This window comes from Chironomus tepperi, unplaced genomic scaffold (genome assembly GCF_022539635.2).
Source record: "Chironomus tepperi strain 1889 unplaced genomic scaffold, CSIRO-AGI_Ctep_v1 contig_33, whole genome shotgun sequence".
Taxonomy (NCBI): Eukaryota; Metazoa; Arthropoda; class Insecta; order Diptera; family Chironomidae; genus Chironomus; species Chironomus tepperi.
In genome coordinates, this window is record NW_027226155.1 from 909,544 (window position 1) to 928,373 (window position 18,830).

Below are 18,830 nucleotides of genomic sequence, written 5' to 3' on the forward strand. Positions count from 1 at the left end.
AATATCACAAAATTCATCGACATCTCACTGTCATTTAAGTAGCAATAATTAAGACAAATAAATGATAAAGCAGAAAATAAACAATTTTTTGTTATCACACGTTTCTCATTCAATTCTAGTTCGTGTATCACCTAGAGCACGTCGAATCGTATCAAAAAGTTCTTCCTATAAACGACAAAATATTTTAATATTTTCCATAAACAACATTACTGAAATTACTCCATCTAACGTGTGTAATGGAATAAAAAAAAATAAAAATAAACACCGACGATGAATAAAACCTGAATCAAAGGCACAAAAAACCACAACATTGTGATCTTTTCATCAGTTTCGATTAGTTGCTGTTAGATCTCCGATGAAGACGCACTGAAATATATTTGTGTCTAAAGTTTTTAAATTCGCTAATAAGTGGTCATTTAGAGTGTTACAAGTTGTTCATTAATTTACATAAAAAATTAATTAATGTGAAATTTTGCGATAAAATTGATGAGATATAAAATAGTGTATGTATTAATTTGATTAAGTAATAGAATTAAAGGTGAAAATTAAAGTGAAGCAATTGGAAATAAATTACAAAATTGATTTTGAAAAAATATTAAAAGTTATGGTGAAATTGACAAATCAATTAAATGAGAAAATTGGCAAATTTTAAAAAAAATGTGGTCTAAACTTGAAATATATAAAACGAAAACGAATATGACCTTATGCAAATAATTTAAGGATATTTCAATTTTAGAATTGAAATTTTCAGAATTTTGAATTGAAATTTCATTTTAAATAGAACTTTTGCGGTTCAGATCTGAGCTTCTCGTTAAATGCGTTTCAGGACGAACGACAGTTTGACGAATGACAGATTCCCAAACTACCGCACTCAAGCCTATAGTAGGATCCGACTTTAGTAAATGCATTTAAAAATGAATTGAAATATTTAAGCATAATACACAAAAATTTGTGATTGGCCAATTTTCTGACTTTATTTTTAATGTGATATCTGGTTTATTATGAGTTCAAAAAAAAAAAACTTGGAATAAAAGTGAATCAAGTTCCTGATTTTTTTTAAGATTAAGAAAATTCGATAACAAAAAGTCGCACTTAAGCAATGTTGCATTTTTTGGTATTTTTAAAGGCTTATAAATATACATACATTTATGTTAAGTTCATAAATGAGTGTCGAACATAAACATGTGCAACCCATTATTAATTTAATTGTTTTGCTATTAAACCTACCCAATAATTTAAATATTTAACACTTCATCATCACGATTATTTGATACAAAGAATTAGTGAACTTGTCAAGATTGAAAAGGGCAAGTTTACATCATCTAAACGAGCTTTTCCATGACCTCTGAGTAACAGACAGAAGTTAATTATTTGCTGATTTTGTTAAATCACGTGCGAATTACAAAGAAATCCCCGAAATAATTCTTTTGAATTCAAGTTTTTATATTCATTTGGTGAAAAAAAAATATATACTTCCCCGTGATACATTTACCGAGAATTTACGGAAGACGTTAAACATTCTTGGTGATCATACTTGAATAACATATCTTGGGTTATCAATTAAAAGTCTGGTACCAGGACAACGTGACTCTTGCATAGTATCAGATTTAAACTGAGTCTGAAACTAAGCCAGAGTCATGTAATTTTGATGCCAATTTGTTCTATTCGATATAAGCAGTCTTACTTACTTTACTTACTTCGCTGGCCGTACAGATCAATTGTGATCCATGGTCTTCCTCAGTCGGTGCCTGAAGCTGGCTCTATCGCTGGCTACCGCTTGTCAATTACCAATTCCAAGTGTGACACTGTCTCTATCGACAGCTTCATTCCATGAGATTCCATTAAATTGATATCAAGAAAAGTTTTCCCGATAAGCTTAAGCCGATATTAAGTATTGACTAACATTTGGTTCTGAGTATGCTGTCACCTCGTCGTTGTGGTGACAATATTTCATTCCTTGCCGATCGGGTGTCCTAATTTTTAAAAAATGCAAAATTCTTTGGAAATTTTTCGAAAAAATTTAATCTTATGATTGGGTTTTTACGTTACTCCAACTGACTTCACCATTTAATCACCATATGCATCTTTATTTTTTAATTCGTCAAATAAACAACGTCTCTTCATTATTTTATAGGTCAATAACAAAGAATATTCGCACGCTGCCATAATTGACACAAAAAACATTTAAAGTGATAAACAACTTCAAGTGAAAAAAGTGAAAATATCATAAAGATAACGACTGTCAATGTCATAAATGTAATTGAACTATAAGGTAGAGCTAATCAAGTGCTATCAGAAAGTCAATATTTGGAACAATTTGTGATTATAAAATAATTTAAAAGAAAGTGAATATTTGCAAAAAAATAGTTCAAGTTTAAAGTGTCAACCTGAAAAGTTCATTAAGTGATCGAGCATAACTAAAATTCTAAGCAACAAACTCAATAAATAACTCATTGCCAAAAAAGACTCACAAAATTAACATTTTAAAAACATAAACAAGTCAAATCTAGTTTGAACTAATACAGAAGCTCAATAGCCACAAGAGCAGCAATAAATTTAACATTTTTTTTCTTGAATGAAAATGAAAGTGAATTAACAGCTACAACAATGAACAAGTTGATGATAGTAAAATTGCTGTTTGTAATACATTTATGCCGATGCGTACGCACTGAAGTCATAGAAGCTGGAAGTAAGTTTAAAAATATCACATTTTATTTCAATAAAAACTGGATTTAAATGAACGGGAATAAAAACAATAAGATGAATATAAACTACATATGTGCTATATTCACAAGGTCGAATTATGTAATATTTAGCTATTTTACAACAGGTGAAGAAGTAGTCGAGATAATAAAAATTTAATTACAGTCATTAGAAGCTAATTTTCAAATAGGATAGAATTATTGAGTCGGCACGCTGATTGTGTGAGCATTATGACAGTTACTAAGTCATTAGTCGGAATGTTTTCAATATTTATTAACATACCCTGATTTAAATATTCAATGGGAAAGATCCTTGCCTTGATTCAAGTATAGAGATTAGGTGCTATTGACTTATTACTACTGTGACCAGAGCTTTTGTGGAAAATATCGGGAAACTTTTGGGAAAAATTGGGACATTGACCCGACTTTTTGAAAAATCGGGACATTTTGAAACTTTGTCAGGACACAGCAGAAATGAAGGAAACTATATCAGAGTCCCGACAAAAATACAGCAGATAACCGCTCTACTTATTACATTCAAAAAGAGGAGGGGGCTAAGTTCCATTCAAACGTATTGCAACGAATTTTCCAACAGCTCTATAAAATTAACCCGGAAGGCACACGGCAGAGAATAGCCCAAAAATTTGGTCCAATGTGACTCTAGCCCCAGGCAAGATACGATAAAATTTGACCTCAGGCTGACTTTTCACTCGCTTGAGAACAGAGATGATGAATCCACTTCAAGCCAGATTCTAGTCAGCATGAACCGGATTTTCGACCATTTTTACGTCATGTGCTTTCCAGAATTAAATTATATTTTATAAAATATAACATTAATTCCATACAGGCATCCGGTCAGCACAACATCATAAAATTCTAAGAAAATGTCTATTCTATACCAAATGAATCATTAGAATTTACCCTCCACTTATTAGTAATCCAATAAACTTTCCAGTGCACTGCCTATGTGTTACAAACATATCAATTAATTAAAAGTTATTTCCATTAAAACTTACTTAAACCTGCTTGAACTCACAAATTAAATCAAATATTTCTCAACCTTTATAAATTATTAATTTTTTGAACCATCTACAAGACCTAAAGAAATTTTGTAATAAAAAGCTTCTTCAATTGCGATACTGCAAAAAATTTCTTAATTAAATTCAATAAAGATGCTGTTGCCGGTGATGCAATTTAAGCTTTTTATTTATGTACATCTTGACATTGAAAAAACTCCGAAAGTAATAACATATATCGTCGGATGTTTGCGAAGACATAAACGTTACAATCATCATGATTAGTGCTGTCGGTAAATTGTATTTTCATTGCTACTTGACCACTGAGTTTATTGTATGTTAAACATGTAATTGGTCGATAGATGGATGGGCAAAATTGAAAAAATATTTGATTTATTAATGAGTTTTGATGAATATTTCAAGCATAGTTGCAAAAGAAGTTGCCTATGACATGCACAGAAAACAGACATGTCTGTGATATACACTGACAACTGATCTGACACAGTTTTTGCCTGTGACCCCCTGCAAACAGACATTATCTGTCATAGACAACGTACAGATTGCCATTCTAGTATCAAGGATTGTCTGTTCGCATGGAGTGTCTGTCACAGGAAAATCTGGGTTTAAGGACTGTCCTCATTAAGCTTTAAAAATGAACGTCAAGTCACACTGCTCAAATCTACATCAAGCTTCTGACTCCCATTCATCATTTAAACTACAATTTTTAAATTCATCAATATTTATTTATAAATCGTCATTATATACAGCTGTTCAACATTCAACCTGCTTCAGTTTTTTTCCCTCTCATCAGCTGACATGAGTCACGTTTCGCATGCCGTATAAGCAAGTCGCATGCTCGCATTTAAATCTATCGATTTGCAATGTTAATATAGTCCATAAATTAAATAATTTTTTTTCCATTTTTCAGCTGAAGTTTGTGAATTAAAACTAGACGGGAATCTAAAGCTTTTATCCGTGAATGAATCATGGATAAACACGAATAATCCATGCATTAGTTATAAATGCAGTACTGATGTGAAAATTGAAAAGGTTCAACAGGAATGCAACACAACATGTGACAATAATTTTGTGTATAAATCAGTTCCGGGTGAGTGCTGTGGCAAGTGTTATGCCGCATTGTGTACTGATGAGTATAGTAAAAAGTCATACCAGGAAGGAGATGTCTGGAAGAGTGCTGACAATTGTACAATCAATGAATGCATTAGTGATGGATTAGAAGTTCGTGTAAATTATTATGAGAAGTCATGTCCGAAGCTGAAGAACTGTCCGAGGGATAATATTGAGACTAGAGATTGCTGTGCGTATTGTAACTATCGTCAGCAAAGTAAGTTGTTGCTTCAAAGCTTTTAAATACAGTAATATCCTTTAGAGTTCGGCTAAGAACCGCAGGCCTGTATTTCCTGCATTTTAAATGAGCAGGAGCGACTGTAACTGATAGTTTCCCAAAACTACCGGCCTGTAGTCCTTAATGAACCCTAATTTCGACAAATTACAACTCATAACTTTAAATTTCTTCCAGGATCTTCATCATCCCAAATAAATCAAATAGAACCAACAGAAAGAGATACATACCGTTCACATCCCTGCCTTAGAGACTGCAAAAAAGGAGATTCACGAACCTGCCACTATGACTTTATTGTTGAAGAATATGAAACAATGAGTAAAGCATGCTACAATTGTCCACAAAATATGACTGACTGCTATCGTCCACACTGCATATCTGCTGATGGAATGAGAAGGAGAATTATCGTTGTAAACAGAATGTTCCCTGGTCCTACTATTGAAGTAAGAACAATCTTGTTCTGAGAAATTCTAAAGCTAATTAAATTTGCATCAATTTTCAGGTTTGCTTTAATGACACAATCGTTGTTGACGTCAAAAATCACTTAATGTCTGAAGGAACGTCAATTCATTGGCACGGAATTCATCAAACAGGAACACCATACATGGATGGTGTACCTCATATTTCACAATGTCCAATTTATCCAGGACAAACATTCCGTTACACTTTCTTAGCTGAAAATCCAGGAACACACATGTGGCACTCACATTTAGGACTTCAAAGAAGTGATGGTCTGGTCGGTCCATTGATTGTAAGAGAAGTTGAAGAGTATCATGAAAATTTGTATGATTTTGATGTCTCAGAGCATATTTTGTTGACAATGGATTGGATTCATGAGCCTGTAAATTCAAAATTTACTGCACATTATCATGGACGTGGTGACAATAAGCCATCAAATGTTTTGATCAATGGACGTGGAAAATATTATGGAAATTTGACAGCAATCAATAGTTTAACTACAACTTCAACAACTCCAGTAACTGTTCCAACTAGCTCTACAACAACACCAGGAACTGTTCCAACTAGCTCTACAACAGAAGCATCACCAAAAAGTGTGGATCTAAAGGACAAGGAAGAAGAATTCATAATTATCACAGAAGAACTAACAACGGCGACAGAAGAGGCTGAAACAACAACGGAAGTACCAGAAGAAACAACAGAAGTACCAACTGATGCTCCAGAAACAACAACTTACAGCTATGGTCCTGAGACTTACCACTATCATCAACCCGGACAACGATTTAAAAGATCATTAGCACCACCAGATAAGGATTCATCTCTAGTTCCATATGAAATCTTCAATGTTGTCAAAGGAAATCGATATCGCTTCCGTCACATAAATGCTGGATTCTTAAACTGCCCAATACAGTTGTCAATAGACAATCACACATTAATTGCAATTGCTACAGATGGAACTAACATAGAACCAAAAGAAGTAACATTTTTAGTCAGCTATGCTGGTGAGCGTTGGGATTTTATTGTCAATGCAAACCAGGAAGTCGGTAATTACTTCATAAGAGCTCGTGGAATGCTTGATTGTGCATACTCAAGTTCCTTCCAAATGGCAGTTCTTCATTATAATGGAGCTGACCAAGAAACTCCAGCTGGAAATCCTAAAAGTTACAGCTTCCAAAGATCTGGAACTACACTTAATGCTTTGAATACTCCATATGGCTTAAATGGATCAATTTCTGTTGCCGAAACAGTAATTGTTGGACAGACTGAAAACCTTATTTCAAAACAGGAACCAGATGTTAAATTTTATTTGTCGTATGACTTTTATGCCAAAGATAATTCACTTTTCCATCCAGCTGGACTTTATGGATTTAATAATGGTGAGTATAGTTGTAATCATGCATATATGCTGCATATTGCTAATACTTTCATATTTTTCATATTTAGTGACATTCGGTAAAGTCTACACCCCACAACTCAATCACATATCCATGAAACTCCCATCAATACCAGCCATGCTTGCCAAAGACTTGTTAGAGCATGAATTTTGTAATGCATCATCATTAGAAGCTCAAGGCATCAATTGTAAAGAAACATTCTGTCAATGCACGCATGTTCTTCAAGTTCCTCTTAATTCCTTGGTTGAGATTATTTTGATAGATGAAGGTGTTGTGTACGAAGCTAATCACATGTTCCATTTGCATGGAAATTACTTCCATGTTGTTGGAATGGACAGAATTGGAAGTAGTGTGTCACTTGAGCAGATTAAGGAACTTGATGCTGCAGGAAAGTTGAGAAGGAGGTTTGAAAATTCTGTTAAGAAAGATACAGTTACTGTACCTGATGGAGGATATACAATTATTAGACTGTTTGCTGATAATCCTGGACGTAAGTTTAGCAATTTCCATAATTAAGCATTTTGATCAAATTAATTTTCCACTTCCAGTTTGGTTAATGCATTGTCATCTTGACTTCCATGCTGAAATAGGCATGTCAGTTATCCTAAAAGTTGGCGAGTTCGATCAGATGCTTCCCGTGCCCAGAGGATTTCCTAAGTGCCAAGACTTTTCAACGTCTGACGAGAGTTTTACGTCAGGGTCAAAAGTCTTTATTTCTTCATTGCCTACTTTACTACTTGCCCTAATACTTAAGAACTTTTTCAGTTAACATTTTACATGTTACTCTGTTTTGTACAATTAGAAAAGAATTGCCTATTTAGAAATTAAATTTTTTGTGATACTCATGTCATGTTTCATTTTCATACTTAAATATGCTTAATTAAATTTTTGAAATTTTTTCAAATAAATCATCTAATATTTTTAATAATAAATGTGTTTGACTTTATATTAAATATTTAGCTTGTCCTTAAGGATTCGGTGTATCTAGGCATATGCATCTGCTTAAGTCAAAGCATTTTCAGATTAAGACACCCTTTTGCAGTGGCAAAAGCTATTGACAAGTGTTGACTTTTTAGTTAGAAATCGCAATGAAGTCACTAACGCCATCTATTGAAAGTAATAAAAATTTCATTTAAATTCATAAGCAACTCCAAAAGCATTTCTTTTCAAATTTACTTGATAATTTGCAGTCGCTTGGAGTTCACGTGTGATTTTGACGAGCCTGCAATTATGAATAGCCAATGGGCAACTTGTGTGTATCCAGTGGTATTATGATTCTATTATGAATCCTATTAAACGGTAATTTAGGCACTAACTTTAAAGTTCTATGCTAAGTCGATATATGGTGTCACAAATAATATTGTTTAAAACTCGAGCGACACAAATGAAGAAGACGGTACTTTAAAGGATACGTTATGCCTGCCAAAAATAGGCAACTTCTATTTTATATTAATAAAAGAGGATTAATGGAGCCTTAAAAGCTCCGTTGCAAATTCTTTCCCATTAGTTTCGCTCGGGGAAGTGAGTCATCATCCAAAAAAGGTTCCCCACCACTGCCTTACTCATAACAATATCAACTGATAAACAAACAAGTGGTGAAATTCATCATATGGAGAGGAAATTATCGGAAACGCATAACATTTAATTCAATTAAGTTTCTCAGTAAATAATTCAAATCTATTCTTACTATTTTGCATGCGAGCAAATTTTGAGAGAAATATGACGAATTATATTCTGATTTATGATTTCTCTCTTTGTTTTATAGAACTTATCTACAAGTGCACGAGGGTTGATGATAAATATAAATATGATTTAAAATTCACAACATTCTCAGTCTCAGTATTAAGATCGTCAGCATCACATCATTACAAAAATGGGAGAAAGGATTATAGAACCAGATAGTGAAATTGTTAAGGCATTCAATGCGTTTGCAATTGATCTTTATATGGTAAATTTTGGTATATTAATTTAATTTAGTCCGAATAGCATAAATCGGGTAAATGATCACAAATTCGTCTCTAGATCGTCGTGACACTGATGCTTGGTGCTTGATCCGATTTAAATTCGGCATCATGTCAGGGTCACGTTAACCGATTAATCAATTTGTGCTTTTCGGCTAATATCAACAATTTTTGACCATTATTGTTAGAAAACTGCGGAAGGACGTAAAGGAAATCTTGTCATATCACCAATAACATTAGAGATTCCTCTCACTCTGGCAGCAATTGGTGCTGGTAAAGGCACACAAACACAATGGGAAATAATGAAAGCATTAAAATATGAACGAAAATTTACCACTGCAGTGCTTGGAAAGGAATGTAAAACGACTATGCAGGAAATAAGAAAAACAAAAGGAATTAAAGTTGGTGAGTATGGGAATGCATGACGGAATAATTGCCTAAGACTAGCAGTTTTGTTTGTCAATTTCCACAGCAACTCGAATGTACATATCGAAAGAACTCAAACAAATCCCATCATTCAAGCACATATCAAGGAAAATGTTCGATTACACACCAAAGTCCATAGATTTTACCAATAGAAAATTGGTAGCTGAAAAGATCAATCAATTTGCACTTAGCAGTACACAAAAAAAGCTCGGAAAAATCATCTCAAAAGAAGAGCTTGTCGAAAACACAAAAATGGTCATTGCCAATGCAATTTACTTCCGTAGACCATGGGATGAAGAATTTGATAAACGAGAATCATTCAAAAGTCCATTTTTCGTCGATGATCGTCATACAGTTTATGTAGATTATATGTGCTCAAGAACAACCATGAAATATGCATCAATTAAGGACCTCGGCATAAGACTGCTGGAACTGCCGTTCAAAAAATCAGATCTTGTTATGACATTTATTCTACCAAATAATCCAAATGGGTTGCGTGACTTTGAGAAGAAACTTAATACTGTTAATATCATGGAAACTGTAAAGTACTTGAAGCCTATTACTGTTACTGCTGAGATTCCAGTTTTTAGGATTGAAAGTAGTGTGAATATGATTGAGCCATTGAAGAAGGTGAGCAATTTATTAAATTTTCTTTTGTGCTGATCTGTATCTAGGTTTGAAGTATTATACCTTAATCATACCCATTTATAAGTCTAAGCTATCAAATTGGCATAGTTGTGACAATCGTATTAGTACTGACTCCTATCAATTTCCATTTCTAACAATGAAAGTTCTACTATCAATCAGGAGCCCTTCACTTATTCCGTAACGGGAAAACTTGACTTTTTAAACCAAACACTCCCCCTCCTTTAAATCCTCCTTGGAACTTTATCTCTATGAAAATATTCATTGTTCAACAAGACCTCCAGTCCCTCCCTCTATGATCAATACTTAATAAGTAAACGGCCCCTTACTATAACCTTCCTCAACATAATTCTTCCAAACAAATTCATATCAAGCAAGCTTATAGCTTAATAAAATCATAATAATATTATTATCAGCATCATGTATTTCACCATCGTTTGCAAAACGATTTGCGTAAATGAAAAAAAGTTCTATGAATAATTTTTTATCACTTTCTTCTCTTTCTAAGCACAGCTGGGCATCACGAGAGTATTTTCCCCAACAGCACAGTTTCAAGAAATGTTTGACGGAGAGCATGGTGCTGTGCTGAATAATGTTGTGCAAAAGGCATGCATTGAAATTAACGAAGAAGGAGAGAAGATGTCGACATCAACAGGTGAGGGTTAGGACACTCTAATCTTGTTACTAAAATATTCAATCCTTATCATAATCACCCCACAGCATCCATAATGAGATGGACAACAACCCAACAGACAGATCATTTTAGCTGCTTCCATCCATTCATGTTTATTGTGAGATGCACAAGAACAAATTTGATTCATTTTATCGGACGTGTCAGTTTTGAAAAGGAAGATATTTCTTATATACCTGAAAATGTGTACCGAACAACGACCGAGAAAGCTGTACAAACTGAGTGTCTTTATGATGAGAATGAAGCATCAACAGACGAGGAGAAAGGGATGCTTAGGATGAATCTGAGTGATACTAGTGAAGAAAATCAAAATATTCAGCAAAATGATGTTGATGAAGTTGATCTTTAAGCTGTTGTACAAAGGAGTTCAAAGTCAAATGCGAATGATCGACATTTGTTGAAGTGACTGACAATGTCCCTTATTTTTGAAATGTTTCATTATTATTTTTAAAATTTTTAATGTTTTGTGTATTTGAATAATTGTTATATTCCAAATACACCTCAAAGTTTGAAAAACGTTGGAAAAAGCTTGAAATTTTGCATAGTCATGTGCAGTTATGTACTCAAGGTACTTAACCAAATAGCACAAATAGGTTAATCGATCCAAAATCCGATATATATTTGGAGTTTTATGCATAAAAGGATCAAATTATTCTATTTTGATTGTTCTTACAAGATTTTAGTCCATTTTTTAAGTTAATAGAAAATTTAAATTTATTTTTGAAAAATTTTCTTCAAAAATTTATATTTTGTGGATTTATGAGAATTTTTCCATACAAAGTTCTGAAACTGCGGTTTTTCTTTCAAAACCGCGGTTTTTTAAAAACCGCATTTTAGGGTCAAAAAGTGCGGTTATGCGGTTTTCGGAAAACCGCTTCCAGAAACCCTAGTTTGTCGGGAATAAAATAAACCTCAAAATATGATAATAATTGCAAATATCTTGAAATATTGAGTAGTTCGAGTGTTACGATACTGAATAAAATGAAATAATTGATACAAAGTTATCAAAAATGAACTTTGTGCATCAAAACTTCCTAACGGTCAAAAATAATTCAAATTTCACTCCGCATTCGAATCTAACATGAACCATTCCAGAAACTGAAACAGAATGAAAAGAAAATGTGTGTACTATGCTGTATCGCACAAAAGCGAAGATGAAAAACTTTTTTTTTCCATCCCCCCACAGCATCCCCCTTTCATTTTCATCCACATTCCTTTTTCATCTTCATTCCAGTTTCACCACCAAGATTTAAACAAATCTTCTTAGCATAAATTAATTAAATATTAGTGAAACTGTAATCCATTTCATATTATATTTAATTTAATTTTAATCAACAATATCGTTGCATCATTTAAGTGATAAAATTGGGCCGGAAATTCATCAATTTAATGTGAAAAATATCAATTGAAAAAAAGGCAGTTCATATCCCTTCTATTTTTTGCCAAAATGGATTCTAATCGATAATTTCACTCACCATATTCAACCAAGAGGAGAAGTGAAAAAAAAGTGAAAAAAAAATCAATTTTTTTCTTCTCATATTCAAAGCAATAGTGTCGATTTTGAGTATAGCCATAAAAGTACACATGAAACAATGAAATTTTAGTCGATAAGTGAATTAAGTGTTCATTGTAATTCATCAATTATTAAAGTATCTAATGTGATATACATATCTATGTGAAAAAAGAGCATAAAACTTTAAAAAAACATAAAAATCACTAAAAAGTCTTCCAAAAATAAGAAAATTAAAAATTTCTTGACAGTTTAGTCTTCCATAGTTAATAAGTATATTAAAACGTTAAAGAAATCAATTAATCATGTCATTTTTAAGTAACTTAAAAGGCGCTCCAATGCCACCAATTAAAAATGTCTTAAAGGATGCATGGCAACAAGCAAAGCAATCCATTCCAGACAGACAAAAGCAACAGCAGTACGAAGATCCATCAGCAACATCTGAATATGGTGGATCGTCTCAAATTTCGTCGCATTCATCGCATCGTCAACCACATAATGTTCATTTTGCTGACGGAATTGGTGAGGATTATGGACAAAAACCAACGGAATTGAATCCATTGAATCCATTCAGAAATCCTAATGGATATGGTGAGGAAAATATACAACAAAGTAGTTATCAGTTTGAGGAAACTGGTTTTAATCAAGGGGATAGTAATTATCAGCAAGGTGGATTTCCGGCCAGGTAGGTTGATATGATACATAACCTTTAAGTTTAGGCACTGTTTGCAGACATGATTGAGTTTATAGTTTGACCGTACACGCTAATGTCACACTTTAAGTCTAGCAAAGAGAAAATTCAATGCTAATGCATAAACCTGCAACTTTGCAGCCTTTAAACTCACATATTCAGCTTCATCTGTCAAAAAATACCTTTTCAATGTCTTGTCAGCAATTTCCAACTCAATCTCCATTGAATAGTTTCAATTATCACTCATTTTCAACAAATAACCTCAAATTCTTTCATTTTATCCTTTCAGACAAGCCAGTACACAATCATTTGGTAGTGACAGCACATTTGCTGGTGGTGAAGGAGAAGGTGGACCGCCCGGCGTTAAAATTACTGAAATTCAAGCGGCATGGAATGTCACAAATGCTATTCAGGGAATGTTTATTGTCTCGTTGCCATTTGCTGTATTACGTGGAGGTTACTGGGCGATTATTGCGATGGTCGGTGTCGCACATATCTGCTGTTATACGGGAAAAGTTAGTATTGAATGAGATATTCATTGTAAATATGCATTTTGAATTTAAAAATGATGAAAAATCATTTCAGATCCTCGTTCAATGTCTATACGAGCCAGATCCAAATACAGGAGAACCATTACGAGTTCGTGACAGTTATGTAGCAATTGCAAAAGTATGTTTTGGTAAGAAAATTGGAGCACGAGTTGTCAGCGTTGCACAAATTATTGAATTGCTAATGACATGCATCTTGTATGTCGTTGTCTGCGGTGATTTAATGGCTGGTACTTTTTCCGACGGTCCATTGGATTCAAGGTGAGTTTTTTTATTCTCGATTGTCTCGTGCCTGTTTTACAGTTTTATATTCGAGATTTAAAAAAATTGTAGATCTACGAGATATTGGGTGAGTCACATGTTTAGGAGACTTTGATGGTTTGATGTGATTTATTGGGTTATTGTTGATTTATTGGATAATATTTATAAGATAGCTACGCTCAATTGACTGCAAAATTGTGCGCGAAATTGGGTACATGTGTTGATGGATAAATTTTTCATGTCGGCATTTTATAATGGAATCTCTTATTGGCTAAGATCTTATGAGGATATTAAGCATAAATTAAGTTGTCGCCATCCACAATAACCCAAGCTTTTAAACATTTTATGTAACTTTTTTGCACATTTACAGTCACAATTTAGACAAGACTAGTCATCAATATAAATGTCAAATTGTCAACAATTTTCTAATTCCAAATTTCCATTTTCTCAATTTTAGATCCTGGATGATGTTCTGCGGCATCTTCTTATTACCATTGGCATTCCTTAAATCAATCCACGCTGTATCAGTTCTATCATTTTGGTGTACAATGTCACATCTTGTCATAAATGTTATCATATTGGGATATTGTTTATTGGAAATCGGCGACTGGGGATGGTCGAAGGTTCGATGGTCAATGGATTTAGAGAACTTTCCCATTTGCCTAGGCGTCATTGTCTTCTCATATACGTCACAAATATTTTTACCGACATTAGAGGGTAATATGCAGGATCCATCTAAATTTAATTGGATGCTTGATTGGTCACATATTGCTGCGGCTGCATTTAAAGCTATTTTTGGTTACGTTTGTTTCCTTACATTCCAAATGGATACGCAACAAGTTATCACAAATAATTTACATTCAACGGGATTTAAAGGATTGGTAAACTTCTGTCTTGTCGTAAAGGCCGTACTCAGCTATCCGTTGCCATATTTTGCCGCTTGTGAACTTCTTGAACGTGCATTTTTCCGCGGCAAGCCAAAAACAGTCTTTCCAAAGATTTGGGAACTTGACGGTGAACTTAAAGTGTGGGGATTAATGTGGCGTGTTGGCGTCATTGTCTTTTCAGTCTTGATGGCATGCTTCATACCACACTTTTCAATTTTGATGGGCTTTATCGGAAGCTTCACTGGAACAATGTTGAGTTTCATTTGGCCATGCTACTTCCATCTTAAACTTAAAGGACATTTACTTGAACAGAAGGATGTGGCATATAACTATTTTATTATTGGACTCGGATTTCTTTTTTGCTTTGTCGGTATATACGATTCAGGAAATGCACTTGTTAAGGCCTTCGAAATTGGCTTACCTTTCTAAATTCATGAACAGCAACTTGTTGCCGTAAAAAGAACAAACACAAAAATTTTTGCAACTTTTATTTTCGTCTTTATTTCTCGTATTTTTTTGGTTGTTTTTGTTTTTGCCTTATAATTAATTAACGAGATCAACGATGAACTAACGGTATTTCACATTTAAATAAAGCAGCATAAAGGACTGAAACACGAGACGCAGGGGCAAATCAAAAGGGAAAAGAGCTTTGCCGAAAATTTTTAATCGGAACATACAAAACAACATAAAGTAAAAAAAGCCAAAAACATGAGAATCTGTCGTCTTTTATGCTTGTTCTTTCCTCTTTATTGCTTGCTCGATTTGCCGGACCGGTGGGACTTTTTATAGAGATACAAATTAAGAAAAGAAAACCAAATTAACAAAACAATAATTTACAAACCAAATTAGATGGGAACTGCACGGATAACAGAGAAAAATACATTTTTTTGCTGGTTTGCAAATTCTCTCATTTCGATAAAAATGTTTGAAGCACACAAAAAGAAAAGATACGAATGAGTAAGAAATGAAATTAATACAAAATTTATTGATGAAAGTGATGGAAGCGCATTTTTTGGGGGGAAGTGTTGGAAATGATTTGGTTTTGAGGATTTAAAATAGATTTTATTGAGGACCTAACTTGAAAGTTTGAAGATTATTAACCTTGCTTGACGTACAGATCAACCTTGATCCATGGTCTCTGTTAGTTGGCGTCTGAAGCTCACTCTATCGCTAGATGCCCTTTGTCAATTAAATTAAGTGGCCATTGCCAATTTTAAAGAGTTTTTGATGGATATTTTGATTTTTGTGTGGAGCTAGTCCATTCCATCTGTTCCTATTACATCTCAATTCCATTCAAACCTCATATCCATAAACCAAATCATCCACAACACCAATCCATTCCCTATCAAAAAAGTGCGCTTAAAATCGAGTGTAAAAAGATTAAAAGGAATGCTTAAGAGGTAGAACAAGCAAATCAACAAGCAAGAGATACAGTCACACGAGGGGACAAAGAAGAGAGGTAAGCCAAAAAGATTGTGGAGATGAAATTTTGGTGATGAGACCGAGACACGGAAGAATTTTTTGAAGATCTAAACACGATGAAAAAAAAATACCGCAAATGGTCAAAAAACATAAATCTTTATGTTCACAGAAAAGTGTTGGAACTGCCAAAAAAGGGAAAGAACTTTATTGAAATATTTAATAATCTTTTAAGAAATGAGATACTGTTGATTGAGCTACAAATGAAGTTACAGATAAACGTGAGTGCTTTATAAATAAATTTTATAAGTAAAAGTTTTTATTTTTAGTTTAATATTTTAAGTAATGAAAAGGCAAAAAGGAATTAAGCAGTTGAAATTATCTTGTCAATTGCTATTTGATTTTACATAGGAGATATGATGAATATAAAAGGCAGTTTATTTATTGCTAGAAAATCGAAATGAAACATATAAATATACAATAATGAATATAGAAGTATTTAAGGTTCAAGTAGCCACTGGAGAGTCTTAGAAAATCTGCGTTGGGAATTAGAAATTAAATTATTGATGATCATTATGACCAAAATATTAGAAAGCTATTTTAACAGTTTTATTGGGTTAAAAAGTAGTAACTTAAATGTGTTACTTATTTATTGTGATCATGTTCAAATTTGGGTCTTAGATTACAAGAATAGGTTTACCATCTGACTCTGTTACTGACTGTCACCTAGTTTGTACAAATGCTCTATTGTCGAGCTGGCATTCTTTCAGCACTGTTCTGTGCCAAGTAGCTTTTGGAGTTCCTGTCTGACGATTCCCTGTCGGATTCTAATTAGAGGATGTGAAATGAACTTATGATTCAGTCCCAAAAATGACACTTTAACTTATCTAGCCGTACATCTTAATATAAATTTGTTAAAGAGCTCTAAATGAAATTCTAATAACCTTCTAAAATCAGCATTTCTACAAGAATATCAAAATGCTACTTACTCGAATAGCTCAAATCAATTAATCTTTCAAAACTCAGGCTTTAGGCAAGAATGAATCTGATTTGGTGACGGCTGTTAATATACTATTCGAGCCTGTTTACCTGAACATATTTAAATCAATTTAATTTCATTAAAAGCACAGCAAATTGATCAATTCTAACCCAATCGGCACAAACTATTCATGGTAGCCAATTGGTTGCTGGTTCTGATCAGGTAATTATCATCCAAAAAGTTCCGCGTTGCTCAAGTTGAAATCTACAAACAGTTGTCTTGTTTGGCTATTTGAATCGTTTTGTAAAACATAAAAATAATGAAACATATAGCTCCGTATTATTGACAATTTTTTTGTTTGTTTTATAATAGTTGATAGTAAAATAGTAACTAAAGAAGAAGTTTAAACTAATTTACGAAGAAAAAAAATTTGTTGAATGATATCCAAAAAAAAAACTTAAATTTATTGACATATCGACAATAATACATAATTATAATATTTATGAAAATTCCAACAAATAGAAAAAGCATAAAACATACAAAAAAAAGTATTTTGATAGCTTGAATAAATTAATTATATATAAAGTAACTGCAATTAATATCCAACGTCTTCCAAATATATTTCCTCTCTATTTAAAAAATGAAACAAGTGAATGAAACGTAAAGTTATATAGATGTTTATTAAATTAAATTATATTCTGTATTTAACAAATTTACAAATTGATAAAAAAAGTAATATTAAAGAATGCTAAAAACGATTTTAAATGAAGAAGTCAAATTTTCAAAAATGCAATGTTTAAAAATGAGAGTTTAAGTGCTCATTTTTGAGCAAATTTAAATCGTAATGATAAAATTGACGATGTATGGTTAAATAAACTTATAAAAAAGATTGAACTCTATTCATTTTGAGGAGTTTCAGTGAAATATTAAGTCAGAATGGTTCAATGCGACAAACCGAAATTTTTGCCATAAGAATAGGTCAAAATATGGCGATATTGGGTCGTCAGCTCCATAATTCAAATCCTTTTTGGGTATTTATTGACAAAAATAAAGTTCCGATTTTATCCATTAAAATTTAAGAATTTTTATAAACCATTTTAGTCTTTTTTGAATTTTTTTCAAATATGAACAGAATAAATTATTAAATCCAGAGTTGGCTCAAATTTTGAATGGAGTCTTGTCAATATGAGTCGTCTTTTTCATAAAAAATCCAAATTGATTGCAAATTAACTTTGAGCTTGCTGGAAAAGACGACTCAACTTAAATCTGATTAATCTCCTATTCCTCCTAATTAATAAGTAAACAGTCCGGCCCATAAATCAAAAAGTGAAAATTAAAAATTCAAATTCAAACGAATTTCCAAAGAAATAAATCAATTCAATTATAAACTGAAATCAATTATAAAGCAACTTATGTCAATATTAATAATTCGATTGATCATTTTAGATCTGATCGAATTCGACCTAAGAACTCCTACATTGAAATTGACTTCTTCATAGAAATTGATAGTTATACAACTCTATTATACAATTATATCTGAGACAATATAAGAAAGTTTCTTTAAAAAATGAAATATTATAAAGCAAAAGCTTTTCAATTCCCCCAAAAAATTATCAAAACCCCCAAAATTTTGTTACTTCCAAAAAATTGAACTTTTCAATCCAAATAATTTTTCCCGGAGAGTTTTTAAAAATCAACTGCAAAATGCGATAACTCGAGAGCAAAAAGGAATTTTTGCAATGCATTTTATAAATATAAAATATAAAAAAATATAGCAATTGTAAAGACTGAACACAGACATTGCTCACATGAAGAGCTTTTGCTTTATAAATTTTACACATAAATAAATGTAGCATGACAATACCGAAAAAAATAATA

General features: G+C 32.7%; 3 protein-coding genes across 3 annotated transcripts; all 3 read left to right on the forward strand.

Moving 5' to 3' along the window:
- The first annotated feature begins 134 nt into the window (after positions 1–134).
- LOC139095023 (uncharacterized) lies at positions 135–7,780 on the forward strand. Its single transcript, XM_070646273.1, has 7 exons — positions 135–503; positions 2,135–2,689; positions 4,647–5,063; positions 5,259–5,524; positions 5,584–6,916; positions 6,984–7,424; positions 7,483–7,780. The coding sequence occupies exons 2-7, from the start codon at positions 2,608–2,610 to the stop codon at positions 7,701–7,703; spliced, it is 2,760 nt and encodes a 919-aa protein (XP_070502374.1). The 5' UTR covers positions 135–503; positions 2,135–2,607; the 3' UTR covers positions 7,704–7,780.
- A 1,027-nt stretch (positions 7,781–8,807) lies between these two features.
- Positions 8,808–11,006, forward strand: LOC139093916 (serpin B3-like). Its single transcript, XM_070644773.1, has 5 exons — positions 8,808–8,882; positions 9,084–9,300; positions 9,368–9,951; positions 10,480–10,621; positions 10,687–11,006. The coding sequence occupies exons 1-5, from the start codon at positions 8,808–8,810 to the stop codon at positions 11,004–11,006; spliced, it is 1,338 nt and encodes a 445-aa protein (XP_070500874.1).
- Positions 11,007–11,906: 900 nt separating this feature from the next.
- VGAT (vesicular GABA transporter) lies at positions 11,907–15,611 on the forward strand. The gene is made up of 4 exons (XM_070646051.1): positions 11,907–12,852; positions 13,148–13,373; positions 13,444–13,667; positions 14,125–15,611. Exons 1-4 carry the CDS (start codon positions 12,473–12,475, stop codon positions 14,981–14,983), a joined length of 1,689 nt encoding a protein of 562 aa, XP_070502152.1. The 5' UTR covers positions 11,907–12,472; the 3' UTR covers positions 14,984–15,611.
- Positions 15,612–18,830: the final 3,219 nt, after the last annotated feature.

Coding starts and splice junctions, on each gene's coding strand:
- LOC139095023 (XM_070646273.1), top strand. CDS start 2,608: ATGAACAAGTTGATGATAGTAAAATTGCTGTTTGTAATACATTTATGC. Junction 5,064..5,258: donor TTGTAACTATCGTCAGCAAA/GTAAGTTGTTGC, acceptor AATTTCTTCCAG/GATCTTCATCATCCCAAATA. Junction 5,525..5,583: donor TCCCTGGTCCTACTATTGAA/GTAAGAACAATC, acceptor ATCAATTTTCAG/GTTTGCTTTAATGACACAAT.
- LOC139093916 (XM_070644773.1), top strand. CDS start 8,808: ATGGGAGAAAGGATTATAGAACCAGATAGTGAAATTGTTAAGGCATTC. Junction 9,952..10,479: donor TGATTGAGCCATTGAAGAAG/GTGAGCAATTTA, acceptor TTCTAAGCACAG/CTGGGCATCACGAGAGTATT. Junction 10,622..10,686: donor GAAGATGTCGACATCAACAG/GTGAGGGTTAGG, acceptor ATCACCCCACAG/CATCCATAATGAGATGGACA.
- VGAT (XM_070646051.1), top strand. CDS start 12,473: ATGTCATTTTTAAGTAACTTAAAAGGCGCTCCAATGCCACCAATTAAA. Junction 13,374..13,443: donor TCTGCTGTTATACGGGAAAA/GTTAGTATTGAA, acceptor AAATCATTTCAG/ATCCTCGTTCAATGTCTATA. Junction 13,668..14,124: donor GACGGTCCATTGGATTCAAG/GTGAGTTTTTTT, acceptor TCTCAATTTTAG/ATCCTGGATGATGTTCTGCG.